Raw genomic sequence first — 16,054 nt, forward strand, 5'->3', positions numbered from 1 at the left:
TGAATGAGCGAATTAGGCAAAATGCATTTTTTTTAATCTAGGGGGGCATTTTCTTGTCTCTTTTTAAAATGAAAATAACAAAAATAGATTTGTTTTAAAGCTGAGAGGGGGATCGAGACTAGGGGGAAATCTCCCTTCAATTTGCACCACTGTCCGAACACCTCGGTAAAACTTCACAGGGGGCATGGACAAGGGTGCCAATTCATGAAAATATAGGGGGAGGGGGACTTATATCAGAATTGTTAAAGAAGATACAAAAAAGGTGCTTTTTTGCTTCAATCATCACCACTGTGCATTGAGGTCACCACAAAATATTTTTATTTTTTGTGGAATATTATACATTAATATCTTCCGTTTGAATTGACTAATTGCAGAATGAAAGGTAGTATTTACTCTATTGGCAGCCATGGTCACAAAGGTAAAATCCAAAATTATTGAATTTGGAAAAAAGAGTACACAGTAGCGTTCTGTTTTTTAAAAGATCCCAGTGCAAAATTCGATAATTCATGAGTAACAAATCGCATTGGATCAGAATCGGAATCCAAAAATGCCATCAAAATATAGCAAATCCAAACTTACGCGAGAGAGAAAAAATCTAAGGGATTTCTATTTTGTGTAATTTCAGGCAGGGTCTGACTTACCAAGTTCTGGGCCCTAAGCCAAAATTAGTTTTATATTAATTTACCTTTGCAATATGCACTCAACTATCAATAAAATTCATTCTTTAATGTTCTAGAATGTATGATACAGCAATGAGGTATGAAATTGGATGGTACCATCCAATTAGAAATTGGATGGTATTTTAAGTTTTTAAGATGTAGATCTTTCAGAATGAATATGGAAGAAAATGAAAAAAAGCTCGTCAAAGCACAAAGCCAACACTGTAGCACAAAGTTTGTCTGTATCAAACTGTTCGTGGTAACGAACTGTAAGTAAGGAGCGACTCGGCTCAATGGTAACTGAAACCCTAGAAATAAAATAATTTTGATATTGATAGATAAATCAAAAGAATTGGCTTTTTTATGCTTCTTCCAAATATATAAGATTCATTAAGTTTAGTGTTACCCATCATAAGCTACGAGCCTGATAAAAATTGCCTGATTTTCGAAAAAAAGGGAAGCACCCCCCAAAAATGCGGAATTTTGTATTTTTGCCAGTAGAAAGATCACGGATGCGTGTTTTTTTTTTGTTTTTTTTTCCAGGGGGTGATCGTATCGAACTGATGGTTCAAGAAGATCGGGAGAGGGTGTATCTGAACGGAAATTAAAAATTCTGGTGTCCTTTTTAAGTGATTGAAAAGATTGGAGGGCAACTAGCCCCTCTTGTACGCTCCTTTTTTCCCCAAAGTTGACCTATTAAAATTTTGAGATAGCCATTTTGTTCAACATATTTGAGAGATCCAATAACTGTGCCTTTAAGGGTAACATGACCTTAACACCCTATGGAGAAAGGGATTCAAGTCAAGAAATGTTTCCATTGCTTGCGTACAGTATTTGTTATTAGGAAGTAAACACATATATTTCTGTGGGGGAGATTTTGTGCCTGGGTGGGTTTACTGGGGATACTTTTCCGCGGGGAGGCAAATTTCCAAGGGTGGACTCTCGGGAAAAATTTTACATAGGGGAATTAGACAGAATTCTTGTATGAAATTTTATTTGTTTCGCTTTCTCTTTGGCAACTCAATTTCGTATATGAAGATATTCAGGGGGAAATTTTCACCAGGTTCGGATTTCCAGGCAATATTTTCACGGGGGGGGGGGATTTCTGGAGCGATTGGAAAAGGAATTAGAATTTGTCCAATGAAAGTATGCCAAGGAGAATTTTTCTGACTGAATCGTTCGCAAAAATTTTTACGGGGGAGAGAGAAGATTTTCAGCGAGGATGGAATTGTCCGGAAGGAAGTTTACGTGGGAGGTTTATTTTACATAGGAGAAACTTTGCACGGGGGAGTTTTCGGTGAGGGGAGGGAATTTTTCATCGAGGTTGAGCCAGATCTACCGGTATTATTAGAAAAAACGATCCGAAATAAAAAAAAAAAAAGTTTTTTTCGCCTGAAAGTTAGGAGCCACATAAAAACTGAAAACGAACAGAAATTATTCCGTAAATGAAGGGAATAATTACCCAGCTCAATACCTTGCTCTTGACGCTAAAATTTGACCATTTGTCCAAATTTTTTAAGAACGACTGCTGAAACACAGTAATCTCTTAATTAGAATACGAAGCTTTTTTTTAAAGTGCTAAAAACTTCAGCGTAAGGAGCAATGTATTGGAGAGGGGGCAACCCCTTCATATACGGAATAATTTCTGCTGGTTTCGAATTTTAATGTTTTCCTTACTTTCAGTTGAAAAAACTTTTTTTTGGCTAATTTACCGCAAGGGTCGACGCTTTTTGAGCACCTTGCGACACGTGGGTTTCGACAATGGTTCCAAGAGTCTGGTTCCAAGAACATTCGAATTTACTATTTTTGTGAAATTGTAGCGAGGGGCTAAATATTGCTAAGAGGGACTATGGCGGAATGTTACGGGCTGATCAACGCATAAAGGAACTTAATTTTTCACCTGACATTTATTCTATTAAGGCTCAACGCCCATGGGGCAACCGTTTTGAGACTAGAATTACTAACCGACTGCACACGCAACTTTTTTGTGACCATGGCCTTGAAGTAGAGTGGGGGCTTTCCCAAGAGGCAATCCAGATGAGACTGGTTTCCAACCTGGCTCCAGTTCCGTATGAGACTCCAGCCGTGGTCACAGTTGTGTAGCAGAGAGTTGTCCCACAAATTTTCGGGAGCTACCGTGTTTATATGTTCAATTATTTTGGCTCTCAACTTTTCATGCCAGGAATTAAACGTGAAATTCGCTGTAGTGAAGAAATGTGATAAATTTTATTTTTGTTTCAGACAGTTCTTTTGCTGCTAAGAACAGAAGAGACTTAGCATTCTTTCCAAGTAGGGATGGACCAAACGCTCCCTCTGAACCCTACGAAACCTGCGGTATGCAGAGTATTCAATTAAGTCTTCCTCGCCCCTTACTGCACTGCTCAATTAGACAAACGCAACTGACACACAACCACCCACGTCCGTGGGCAGAGGCACGTTTCATTTTGGTTGTAAACCAGTCGGTTGTACTGATGAGACGAGTTTCCAACAGTTGTCCCGTGGGCGCTGGGCCTAAATCTCAAACGGACACTCAAAATACATAGCAAGGTTCTGATAGGAGTCGAGTTAGGCCATGCTTCGGCAGTTAAAATTCACGTCCACTCGATGCAAAAATGTCTTCATATGGGTGTCTTGGGTAGTGGCGTCAATTTACAAGTAAAAAGTATCTTTCAAAACCCTCGAAAGGGGGGGGGGGTAAATTTATAGTTTTTCGGCGATTACAAAACAAAGAAATTTTAAATACAAACAACCAAAAAAGACATTTTTCAAAATCTAGGGTTTACAACAAAACTGGGGGGAGGAGACAATCGCCTACTGATCCTTTTGGATCAGTAAGGAGTTACATATTAATAAGAGCGACTAGGGCAGAATGTTAAGGGCTGATCATTGAATTAAGAAGCTGAGTTTCAACTGACGTTTAGTCACGTCTATCCGATACAAAAGCGTCTTCAAATGAGAGTCTTAGGCAGTGGTGTTATTTCATGAAAATCTAGGAAGGGGAGGAAATTAATTATTTCTCATGATCTAGGAGTGGGGGCAAATTTTTTGTTTTATCATTTATCGATATTTTCATCAAAATCTAGGTGGTGACAAAAATCTAGGAAGGATCATACCCTTCCCTCACTTGTGGCCACTGATTATGGCCAGCATTATCCACAGGCACCTCGGTGCTACAATGATTTGTTGGTAGAGTGTGTTCTGAAAGGGGCTGATTTCTACTTCAGCAATCCGATTTCATACCCACCCAACGAAAGAAAACTTCTCACATGGGCGAATATATGAGTTGTTTTGCTTCATATCAGAATTGAAAAACTTTGTTTCATCGGTAAGAAAAACAACAATTGATTGTAAAATCAATACAAGCTTCCTAATTCTGGACCGGTAAAATATAGAATGACTACTCTATTTTAGATGTGAATACAGAATACCTATCAAACAGTTCGTGGTAACCAACTGTAGTAAGGAGCGACCCGGCTCAATAGTAAACGAAACTCTAAAAAACGGAATTTCGATACTAAAAGATATATCAAAAGAATCGGATTTTTATGCTGATTTTAAATATATAAATTTCATGAAATTTAGTCTTTGTCATCAAAAGTTACGAGCCTGAGAAAATTTGCCTTATTTTGGAAAATAGGGGGTAACACCCCCTAAATGTCATAGGATCTTAACGAAAATTACACCATCGCATTCAGCGTATCAGAGAACCCTATAGAAAAAATTCCAAGGTCCAATCTACAAAAATGTGGAATTTCATATTTTTTGCCAGAAGACAAATCACGGGTGCGTGTTTATTTGTTGTTTTTTTTTCCCGGGTCATCGTATCGAACAAGTGGTCCTAGAGTGTTGCAAGAGGGCTCCCTCTAACGGAAATGAAAAGTTCTAGTGCCCTTTTTAAGTGACCAAAAAATTGAGGGCACCTAGGCCCCCTCCCACGCTCATTTTTTCCCAAAGTCAACGGATCAAAATTTTGAGATAGCCATTTTGTTCAGCATAGTCAAAAATCATAGTAACTATGTCTTTGGGGATGACTTACCCCCCACAGTCCCTGGGGGAGGGGCTGCAAGTTACAAACTTTGACCAATGTTTATATACAGTAATGGTTACTGGGAAGTGTACCGACGTTATCATGGGGATTTTTTTGGTTTGGGTGTGGGGTTCAAGGGAGGGGGCTATATGGGAGGATCTTTCCTTGGAGGAGTATTTCATGGGGGAAGAGAAATTCAATGAAAAGGGCGCAGGACTTTCTAGCATTACTATAAAAAAAACAATGAAAATATAAACATGAAAAAGTTTTTTCAATTGAAAGTAAGGAGAAGCATTAAAGCTTAAAACGAACAGAGATTATTACGCATATGAAGGGTTCTAAAAATACTTTAGCATAAAGAGCGAGGTATTTAGGAGGAGATAAATACTTCGCTCTTTATGCTAAAAATTTTTTAAATAATTTCAACTATTTATTCTACGGCCTTTCTGATTCAGGGGTCATTCTTAAAGAATTGGGATAAAACGTAACGTAAGTTATGTACGTTTGTTACGTAATTTAATTCTTAAGTTACGTTTTTTTTACTAATAAAAACGTTCGTTAAAAATTAAAAGATCTAGTTGTCTTTTTGAGTAAGCGAAAAATTGGAGGGCAACTAGACCTCCTTCCCCACCCCTTATTTCTCAAAATCGTCTGATCAAAACTAAGAGAAAGCCATTTAGCCAAAAAAAGAATTAATATGCAAATTTCATTTTAGTAATTTATGTACGGAGAGCCAAAATCAGACATGCATTAATTCAAAAACTTTCAGAAATTAAATAAAAAAAAACAAGTTTTTTTTAAATGAAAGTAAGGAGCGACATAAAAACTTAAAACGAACAGAAATTACTTTGTATATGAAAGGGGCTTTTCCTCGTCGACACCCCACTCCATGCGCTAAAGTTTGATTCTTTCTCGCAACTCTTACTTTTTAAAACAATAAAAAACTTTAGCGTAAGGAGCGGGGTGTCGAGGAGGAAAAGCCCCTTTCATACACGGAGTAATTTCTGTTCGTTTTAAGTTTCAATGTCGCTCCTTACTTTCATTTAAAAAAAAAACTTGTTTTTTTTATTTAATCTAAAATAAATTGAGGCAATGGGTGAGCATCTGGCTTGTTCTGTTTACGATCTGAACTGAAAAATCGTTTATTCGACCAGCAAAAGTTTGTCTACAATCGATGAAAGCTTCCTAATTATGCACTGGTGAAATGTGGTAACTGTACGTAGATGTGTCTAAAACATCTATAATAAAGCACCTATCTTTCTTAGAAAGCGAAACTTCTTATGAAAACTTCAAACAAGTCTGCTTTCGATGAGACGCACTTTCCAGATTTCTATAATCCATTCTTACTTTTGTAATAGTAGAAAGGGTATAATATCAGTACCTTTTACTTTTTGTGAGCTTCTAAAGCACTCTATATAGGATCAAGAAGGTAATAAATAACTCATAGTTAATTCGTTATTGATAATTGGCATTGGGAACTTAGCCTATATATGTAATGTTTAATTTTATGTTAAATTTAATATATGTTTAAATGTAAATAAATAATTCAGTAGTGTGTTCTGGCCTCTAGGGGTATGATTTTACTAGTGTTGCTGAATTTGTTTGTTGGAAGGCTTGTGATGCCGATTAGGTCGTACTATTGGCTTTATAAATATTTTTTTCTTTGTCCTGTACTATTTTCTAATTTATTTTTGCCATCCCCTCGGACAAGTTTTTACTTCTCGGGGTGGCTGTTATTACTGTTTTATATTGGTTTAATAATAAATGTTTTCTTTCTCTATGAACCACCACAAAAAAACATGGAACCTTATTTTACCGACTTATTCCTACCCTGCGTTCAACAGAGCATATCTCAATTAAGTAAATTAATTGCAATATCTTATTGAATATGCGTAATTATTGTGCTTTTATGAGAATGTTTTAAACATTAAAATTAGTTTCTCACAAAAACATTGTACAAACCTATAGAACTTTCGCTTATACTGAAAGATATTCCAAGAATTTTCTATTTGTAAAAGGACAAAGTGGAGTTTATTGAGCTCTGAAATACATTAAGCAATTAATTAATTGCAACGGGTTTTAAGAAGTGTTTTTGAAGGCAATTCAATATTTCCAGTTGGCTATTGATGTTTGAAATGGCTTTGACAAGTTCTGCGGATGACAGTTGACAGATTGTTCTTTCGGCCAACCGTCAAGGGCTAAACGAAAAGCAGGTCGTCCGCGGTTGGTGTGAGAGAATGTCGTAAAGAAAGATTTGAGGGAAATAAAAACTTCCTGGGAGGGTGTAAAGAGGGAGGCTTTAAAAAGATTGGGATGAAGGAGGAGCGTAAGTAGTCGTGTTGGCCTCAGGCGACTTGGCGCTGCGGTGAGTTATTAGAAGTAGTGGTAGCTGGGTATTGACCGCTAAAAGTTATGACAATCAATTACAGTAGGCCTATTGAAAGCGAGGGGTACAGCTTTCATTATCGCTTTGGATTTTATTTATTTTATTATAAAATATTATTATAATATTATTTATTATGTTATTATAATATTATTTATTATATTATTATTTATAATTTATTACTGAACATAATTAATGACTTATTATTCGCCTTCCAAAACGTTGAACAGAATATTCAGGTTAGTCGTATTATAAGGGCAACATGAAATTAATATATTTACAGATTCTGCGCATTATGAGCACGCAAGAGGTATCAAATCCCACCGATCATAAAATACAGATAAAAGAGAAGATATTAACTTACTAGGAATGTGCTTGTGATGACACTATTTCCCTTTTCTTATAAGTTGTCTTAGTTTGGTAAAAGGAATGAAGCTTATACATTGAGGTCTAGTCAACGCCACCCAAGCAAAATATTAATTAGCCTCCCCCTCACCCGTCCTCCAAAAAATTTTCGTGCCAAATTTTAACAACATTTTCATTTATTAACAATATTATTTTAAATTTACTAATTAGCAAATAATTTGTTTTTTAGTTATCTTTTAATTTATTATTTAAATTATTTCATTAGTTATTCTAGTTTAATTATTTTAGCTATTATTATATAACTATTTTTATTTTATTTATTTGCCAATTATTTTCATTTATTAACTGCAACCTGTACTTTATTTTAATAAAAATAAAATTTATAAAATTACGAAATGAATATGACCGTTAAATTGTTTATTTGGAATCTTACACCCCTAAAATTTCTCCACCCGGGACAAGTTTCCCCTCTGTACCCTTCCTCTCAGAGTTCCTCTAACAGGGCTTAATAGTTAAGTTTGTGAAGTTAAAATTTGGAAGCTTTCTTAATCTTACAAAATTCAAATTGCTTGGTAGCTTCACAAACGTTCTATGTGAACTAACACCATCTCTATGATGGTGAATTAACACCATCATCATATCTAAATATTTTAGGTTTATTTCATCTCATCTGACCTATTTTAACCTTTTCTACTGTTAGAATTTTCCTTTAGTAATTACAAAGCTGTTGGCTTTCAAATTATATTTGCCATACAAATTTCACTTACCATCAAAGGCAAAAATAAATGAAAGAAAAGATACACTTATTAGGACAATTAGAAAGCACTTCAAAGCCATTATATAAAAGTAAAATATGAGCATCAAGCTTTCTTGATTTCATAAAACTCAAATTGTTTAGTGACTTCACAAACGTTTTATGTGAATTAACATTATCAAGGTATCTTAATATTTTAGGCCAATTATTTGCCAATAATTGTTTCATCTTATCTGACCTATTTTAAAGCTGAAATTTTTCTACTATTAGAACGATCTTTTAATAGTTACAAAGCTTTGGCTTTCAAATTCACTTACCTTCACGTCAAAAAAATTCACTTACCATCAAAGGCAAAAAAAAAAATCAAAAAAACATTAAAAAACACTTCAAAGCCATTATAAAAAACTAAAATATGCGCATCAAGCTTTCTTGATTTCATAAAACTCATATTGTTTGGAGAATTCACAAATGTGGCCGGCGAATTGACATAATCAACGTGACTGAATATTTTATCTCATCTGACCTTCTCTAACGTTGAGTGTTTTAAACTATTTGAATGATCATTTAGAGATTTCAAAGCTATTGGGTTTCAAATTATGTTTTACCATCAAAAAAGACTTACCATCAAAGAAAAAAATTGGCTTACCATCAACAAAAAATGAACAAGAGCTAAGAGCTCATATGGCACTTGTGACGAAATCAGAAGAGCCAAGAGTTCATATGGCATGAGCTCTAGCAAGATTCTAAGAATCAATAGATTCATTTAAAAGGAAAATCTGATCACCCACTCGTAAGTTAAAAATACCTCATTTTTCTAATTTTTCCTCTCCCTTCAGCCCCTCATATGGTCGAATAGGGGAAAAAGACTTTATCAAGTCAATTTGTGAAGACTCCTGACACGCCTACCAATCTTCGTCCTAGCACGTCCAGAAGCACCAAACTCGTGAAAGCACCGGACCCCTTAACTCCCCCAAAGAGAGAAGATCCGTTCCAATCCTGTCAATCACGTATCTAGAACTTGTGCTTATTCTTCTTGTCAAGTTTCATTCTGATCTCTCTACTCTAAGCGTTTTCCAAGATTTCCGGTTTCCAAGATTTCTGTTTTCCCCCTCTAGCCCCCTATATCCCCGTATCCGATTCGAACTGAAAATGGAGCATCTAAAACATAAGATCTTTGTATATATCAAGTTCCATTAGGATTCGAACATCCATTCGTAAGATAAAGATAGCTCAAATTTCACGTTTTCCAAGATTTCCGGCTTCCCCCTCCAACTCCCCCCAATGTCACCGAATCTGGTCGGGATTCAAAATAAGAGCTCTGGGACATAAGTTCCCTTCTAAATACCAAATTTCATTAAGATCCGGTCACCGGATCAAAGAGAGCGGATCCGGTCGGTTTGTGTCAGTCATGTATCTTGGACTTGTGCTTATTCTTCCCTCCAAGTTTCATCCCAATCTCTCCACTCTAAGCGAATTCCAAAATTTCCGGTTCCCCCATCAACTCCCCCCAATGACACCGAATCCGGTCGGAATTTAAAATAAGAGGTCTAAGTTACGAGGTTCTTCTAAATGTCAAACTTCATTAAGATGCGATCACTCGTTCGTAAGTTAAAAATACCTCATTTTTTCTTATTAACCGGTTTTAACAGTACCCCCAAAGATAGCGGAGCCGTTCCGATTATGTCAATAACGTATCTCGGACTTAGACTTATTTTTCCCACCAATTTTCATCCTGATCTCACCACTCGAAGCCTTTTCCAAAATTTCCGGTTCCCCCCAAACTCCCCCAATGACACTGGATCCGGTCGGGATTTAAAATAAGAGATCTGAGTTACGAGGTCCTTCTAAATATGAAATTTCATTAAGATCTGATCACTCCTTCGTAAGTTAAAAATACCTCATTTTTCTAATTTTACAGAATTAAACCCCGACTTCTCCAAAGAGAGCTGATCCGTTCCGGTTATGTCAATCACGTATCTAGGAATTATTTTTTCCCACCAGGTTTCATCCCAATCACTCCACTCTAAGCGTTTTCCAAGATTTTAGTCCCCCCCCCCAATGTCACAAGATCCGGTCGGGAGTTAAAATAACAGCTCTGAAACACGACATCCTTCTAATTGTCAAATTTCATTAAGATCCAATAAGTTCGTAAGTTAAAAATACCTCATTTTTCCGAATTAACCTACACCCAGACGGTCGAATCGGGGAAACGACTAATTGTACTTTAATCTGGTCCCTGAAACGCCTGCCAAATTTCATCGTCCTGGCTTATCTATAAATGCCTAAACTAGCAAAACCGGGACCGACAGAATTTGCGATCACTATTGGTAAATACCAAGTGCCATAAAAAAGAAACACTTACTAGGAATCACAGAAAACTCCAATATTTTTTTCTTAGCATTGTCAATAGCAGTCGCTTTATCAGGTACCATTTCATCAACCAGCCCAATTTTTAATGCATCTTCAGTAGTAAACAACGTACCAAGTTCTAGCGCTAATTCAGCTTGCCGATATCCGATGGTGTTAATCATTGGCTCACGAAACCTCAAAAAAGAAGAACTAACAGTAAAAAAAGGGCATTTGAAAACTTGGCAAAAGGATATAACACACGAAATCAAACATCAAAAATAAACAGTAGATAAGAGATGCATGGAGAAATGATGTAGTTTTTAATTATTTTTGGGCAATAACGTGAATAGGCTTAGTTAATAGCACAAATAATAATAAGGTATAAAACCGATCTATTTTTCACATTCATCTTAGTATGGAGCTATACCCTGGCGTAGATTCAGAATTATTGGTCCGAAAGGAGAGTAAGGCGTGGTCTCTTCTAGCTGAATCATACATGCATCCAAACAAGGCGGAATCTGCTCTCCACAATTTGTATACGAGTATAGACTTTCTACAGTCTGGTTTCGATACAACCCTTATTACAGCAATTAAAGTAGTAAAATCATAGCAAACTAGAAACTTATCATTGGAGTATAACGCTTGAAATAATTAAACAAGAGGATGAAACAGCAGATAAGAAAGGTATGGAGAAATGCCATTGTCCTTACCTACAGTGGCGGATCCAAAGAGAGGAAGCTGGGGAGGACTCCACCTAATTGGACGCAGTTTTGATTACTATTTGGCAATAACAGGAATAGGCTAAGGTAAATAGTACTAATAATGCTAATATAGTAAACCAGTCTATTTTTCCTTATCCCTTTCATTATTGAGCTATACCCATTGGTCCCAAAGGAGAGTAAGGCGTGGCCTCTTCCGATCTAATTTCAACAACTAATAAGGGGACAAATAATAGGAAGGGAGATATGTTCTCTTCTAATCCGTTTATATATAAATTAAAAACAAGGTAAGATTTGCTCTCCACAATTTGTGTACGAGTATGAGCTTTCTAAGGTGTAGTACCATTATAACGTTATTACACTAGTTAAGATAGTAAAATAATAGCAAATTGAAAACTTTTCAGTGGAATATAAAGTTTGAACTCTTAAATATTTGTCTTACATAATTTGTGTCATTCTCTACATTGAGGAGAGATAAAATTCGTCTATAATTACTGTTCTTCTTCTGAAAAACAGCACCTGGAATCCAAAATAGCATCCTTTTGGCTTCTAACAGGTTTTCTTTTGATGATTCCATCAAAAGACTGTTACTTTGCACGAAAACAAAGAAAAAAATAATAGAAGAAAGGAAAGGCGCAGCGAAAATTATGACTTCTTGTACAATGACAAAAATACTCTGTAAACAACCATTAAGCTGGATGGATTTGGTTTGCGATTGGACAGATTTGAACCAGGTCACTTGACAAAGGGCGCTGGGTGATTTCAAAATAAAACCAAATTTAGACACCTGAGTTCTAGATCAATCTCATACAGATTTTTCGCGTGTGACCTACGGCTCCCATGGGACAGGAGACCCCCAAGGCCAGATTTAAATCTTTGGTGCCCCTAGGCTCAGGTATTCTTTTTTTTGGGAGAAACAGAGATATACGGTGAAATCCCCAAAGATTCAGGATAGTGGAAGCCCTGAACAGCAGGCAACTGATGAGTAGTGAGCCAAAAGTAATGCAAGAGAGAGGTGATACCGAACTCTCAGCTGTCATTCTTGGTAGACATCTGACAGTTTATACGCGGCGACGGAATTCCTGAGTCGTTTTAAATTTACTTTTCTGTGAATAATCAGCGCAGCAGCAAACTGCACCTCGCACACGATAAATCACATCAGTCCAGTTTGTGTTAAGAAAAAAACGCTCAGTGTTTTTTGTGCCCCCGGGCCTATGCGTAAATCCTGGCAAGGCACCTCCCTGGAATATTGAAATCATACAAAAAGTGCTAAGCATCATAACAATGGGGGAAAAGTGAAACTTTTATTAACAACAAACCTTTTTTTGAAACCTTAGCCATTCATACAGTAATTTCTGCAAACTCAACCCTCTTAAGAATGTTGATGGTATCCATGCTTTTGATGCGTCAGTTCAACAGGGCTTGTTTAGGAATAAAAACTAGACTTCTGTTATAATAATAAATAGCTAAAAATATATCTTTGTGCCCCTCCCAACCAAAAAATGAGTGTATCTCGAGCTTTTTTTCCTCTAAGAAAGTGAAAGAGTCCTCAAATCGATTTTCATCCACTGGTTGTATTCGATGACTCCAGTTACTTTCCAGGAGGTATGAGAGGTAGGAGATATTGAGGTAACAGGAGGTATGGGAGACTGATAAAATTAGCTCTGTAGTTATCAGCCGAAACTTGCACTTTTACTTTTTTGTCATTATTGTTGTTTGTACAACGAAATTTTTATCTGCATCAAATATGCGGTAGCAACATATTTAACATAAACAAAAAGAAGAACAATAGGAACTTTTTTTTTATATAAGACAGTGGAATGTAATAAAGAGTGATATTACATCATCCATGTAACACCCCCAATAGATATCTTTTAAAAAAATATGAATTTAAAGCCCAATTTCCAAGGTGTTCTACATAAATATTCGCTAATAACCTGGATAGGGATGCCCTCATTGGGAGGCTCTTTGTTTGTTGATAAAAAGAATTACGGAACTGAAAATACTTTTAATACTTATTACAAATTTTTGCTGGGGACATTAAAACCTCGGGATCTATTTCTGTTGTTGAATCTTCAAATAGATGATAATTATCTTCTATTCTATTTTTCAATAACTGTTCAGATATTGCCACATCAATATTAGTATGATTAGAAACTATGTCAAAACTACTTAGTGTTGTATTTTCTGAAATGTTTGCATTTTTAAGTTTTTCCACTAAATCAACCGAATAACTTATGTAGGCTACACTCTTTGGGAATAGAGCAAAGGTTTGTAGAGCAAAGACTGTACATAGCCACTTTCCAATATTGGAAGTAGGGGCTCTCGCACATGCTTTCATACTATTTCACTGTCTTACATAAAAAATTCCCCCATTGTTTTACTTGTTGTTTATGATGGAAAGGCAGTTTGGTCTTCGTCGCTATCATTAACTCAAGTTTCAAAATATTTCTGTGAGAGACAAAACAGAATATAATGCATTTTGAACAATAATAGAAAATTTAACTATTTTGAAATTCAGATAAGATATGAAAAGCCGATTCGACCAATTGATAACGGTCATTGAATTTGTGAGAGTGGGCTGTACTAAATTTTGCCTTGTGGATTCCCAGCCAAACTATAAAACACAATTTTTTGTTAAGTATCTGTTTGATCTGTCGTTCTAATTTAAATAATATATTTAAAAAATCATCAGCTTCATTTTCTGTTTATTTCTGAGATTGATAAAAAAAGAATATGATGCATTTAGATAAAAACAGACACTTCAAGTATCTCAAAGCTCAAACAAGATATGAAAAAATCTATTTGTCCAATCGATGGCGATCGCTGAGTTTGTGGGACTTGGCAATAAAATCTTTTCTGCAAATGCAAAATTGTTCCTTGTGGAATACCAGGAAAACGATGAAACAAAGTACATCTTAGATGTCACTTTGATCTGTCGCCCTAATAAAAAATCAGCTGTTGTGATTCAATAGGTGTTTAGTAACATTTCTACAAGCTGAGATTCATAGTTACTTTTATTATTACGTCCACCACCTTCTGTTAATGAAATGTTTTATTAGAATTCCGTTTCATCCATCTAATTAAGTCTCAAGATACTTTGAGAATTCTTTTCAAAATGAGTTGGATTCTCTTTTCTATATCTTAGAAATAGGATGAGAGTGGAAATTTGGAATCAAAATTATTTTTCTGTTTTCTAATGCAAAAAAACTAGCACTCATTAATAGCAGTCGAAAGCACTAAAACACATATATTAGTTTTTTCCGTCGTCGTGAAAAATTCATATCTTGTAAACTATTGCCTATAAAATAACTACAGAGGAAATAAAACTTACCCATTTAAAGGGGAATTGGTCGAGCAAACAGACATTATTAAAGGTTCAAGATTGGCGTTAACCTTTAAGACGAAGCAGAAAACGCAAAAAAATGATTTTTAATTTTAAGAGGATAAATCAAACTAAGAAAATGTTTATAGTTAACATAACCGCTCCAAAGATAATAATCTTAGGGAAAAATCGGTTTAATTTTGATAGTTTTCATCAGAATATTTATTTTTTGTTTTTTTTTTTTTTACTAATGGTACTGCCTTCTCGTTAAAAAAAAATTCTTCTGCTTCTCAGACAATACTCAATACTTGTGAGAAGTTTTTTCTATAAAAGAGACTTATAATAGAGAAATAGAGAGGGGGATCTTATCTAATTTTCAGATATAGCTAACAAGTAAAAGTTCAAATAGGGACAGGTCAAGTTTATTAAACAGAGAAATCAGACACAAAAAGCTCTGGGTATTTCAATCCCTGTTTTTTGGTATTGAACTATCCAGAGCTTTTTATATGTGATTTCACTGTCTAATAAAAGGACTTATCCCTAATTGAAATTTTATTTGTTCGTCTTGGAAAAGTAGCGTGGTCTTCGAAAAAATAACTCAGATATAGCTATCTAAAAAATTGGTATAGACAAATTAGGCGTCTATTTAACAAACAAGAGATTTTGGTTTTCTACAGCAGAGAATATTTGAACCAACCTCGAGAAAAATTCATCCATATCCACAGAGATGGACAACAACTAACATCCTTGTAAGCAACTATCGTCATGAACAAGACAAAATTCCCTTAATTTTTTCTTTGATTTGTATACTGTGAAAATCAAGCTTACCAAAAGGGAGCAACGATTCCAAGTTTAGTCTCATTCAATCCAATGGAATATTTTTGCACCATGATTCTGTAATCAGTAGTTAAAGATAAATAGCAGCCTCCAGCAGGGCTATGGCCCTGAAAACAAAGATAAATTAATATATGTATATATTTATATATATTATAAATCTTGTGTAGACATAAATCTTGTGTAGACATAAATCTTGTGAGAAAAGTCAAGCGTTTTCATTAAAATTTTAGACATAGTCAAGCCTGTGACATGATGAATACAGTGTGACATTTAGCAAGCGTGTCCAGTCAGCATTGCCTTATGAAGAAGCAAATTTGAAATTAGTTTTTAGCATCTGTTTCTTTCTGAAGAAAGATCTGTTTCATAGTTGAAGAGGAAAAAAATTAATTTAGAATAACAATGACCCAAGATGAATTATGTTCCCCAGTCTGACATGCATGAAAAGTGACCAACTGCGTAGCTTATCGCAGCTTTTAACCCTTCCATTGACGTAACATGTATTCGGTTGAAGAAACAAAGGAGAGATCAATAACTATCAAGGTATCACTTTCTTATTTACAAGATCATTAGGTACTTCTTGAAAGTTAGGGCAAAGATCAATATAGATGAAATAGCAGTTACACGCATTACCACTA

At 35.4% G+C, this 16,054-nt stretch overlaps 1 protein-coding gene across 1 annotated transcript in view; it reads right to left on the bottom strand.

The window, feature by feature from the left end:
• The window catches only part of LOC136039231 (enoyl-CoA delta isomerase 1, mitochondrial-like), a 34,066-nt gene that overhangs the window by 379 nt on the left and 17,633 nt on the right, over nucleotides 1-16,054 (bottom strand). The window contains exons 4-5 of the mRNA XM_065722773.1: nucleotides 15,411-15,526; nucleotides 10,552-10,733 (exon numbers count right to left, since the gene is read on the bottom strand). Of these exons, the coding sequence (XP_065578845.1) occupies nucleotides 10,552-10,733; nucleotides 15,411-15,526 (298 nt within the window). The remainder of the gene's footprint in view (nucleotides 1-10,551; nucleotides 10,734-15,410; nucleotides 15,527-16,054) is intronic.

This window comes from Artemia franciscana, chromosome 19, assembly GCF_032884065.1.
Source record: "Artemia franciscana chromosome 19, ASM3288406v1, whole genome shotgun sequence".
Taxonomy (NCBI): domain Eukaryota; kingdom Metazoa; phylum Arthropoda; class Branchiopoda; order Anostraca; family Artemiidae; genus Artemia; species Artemia franciscana.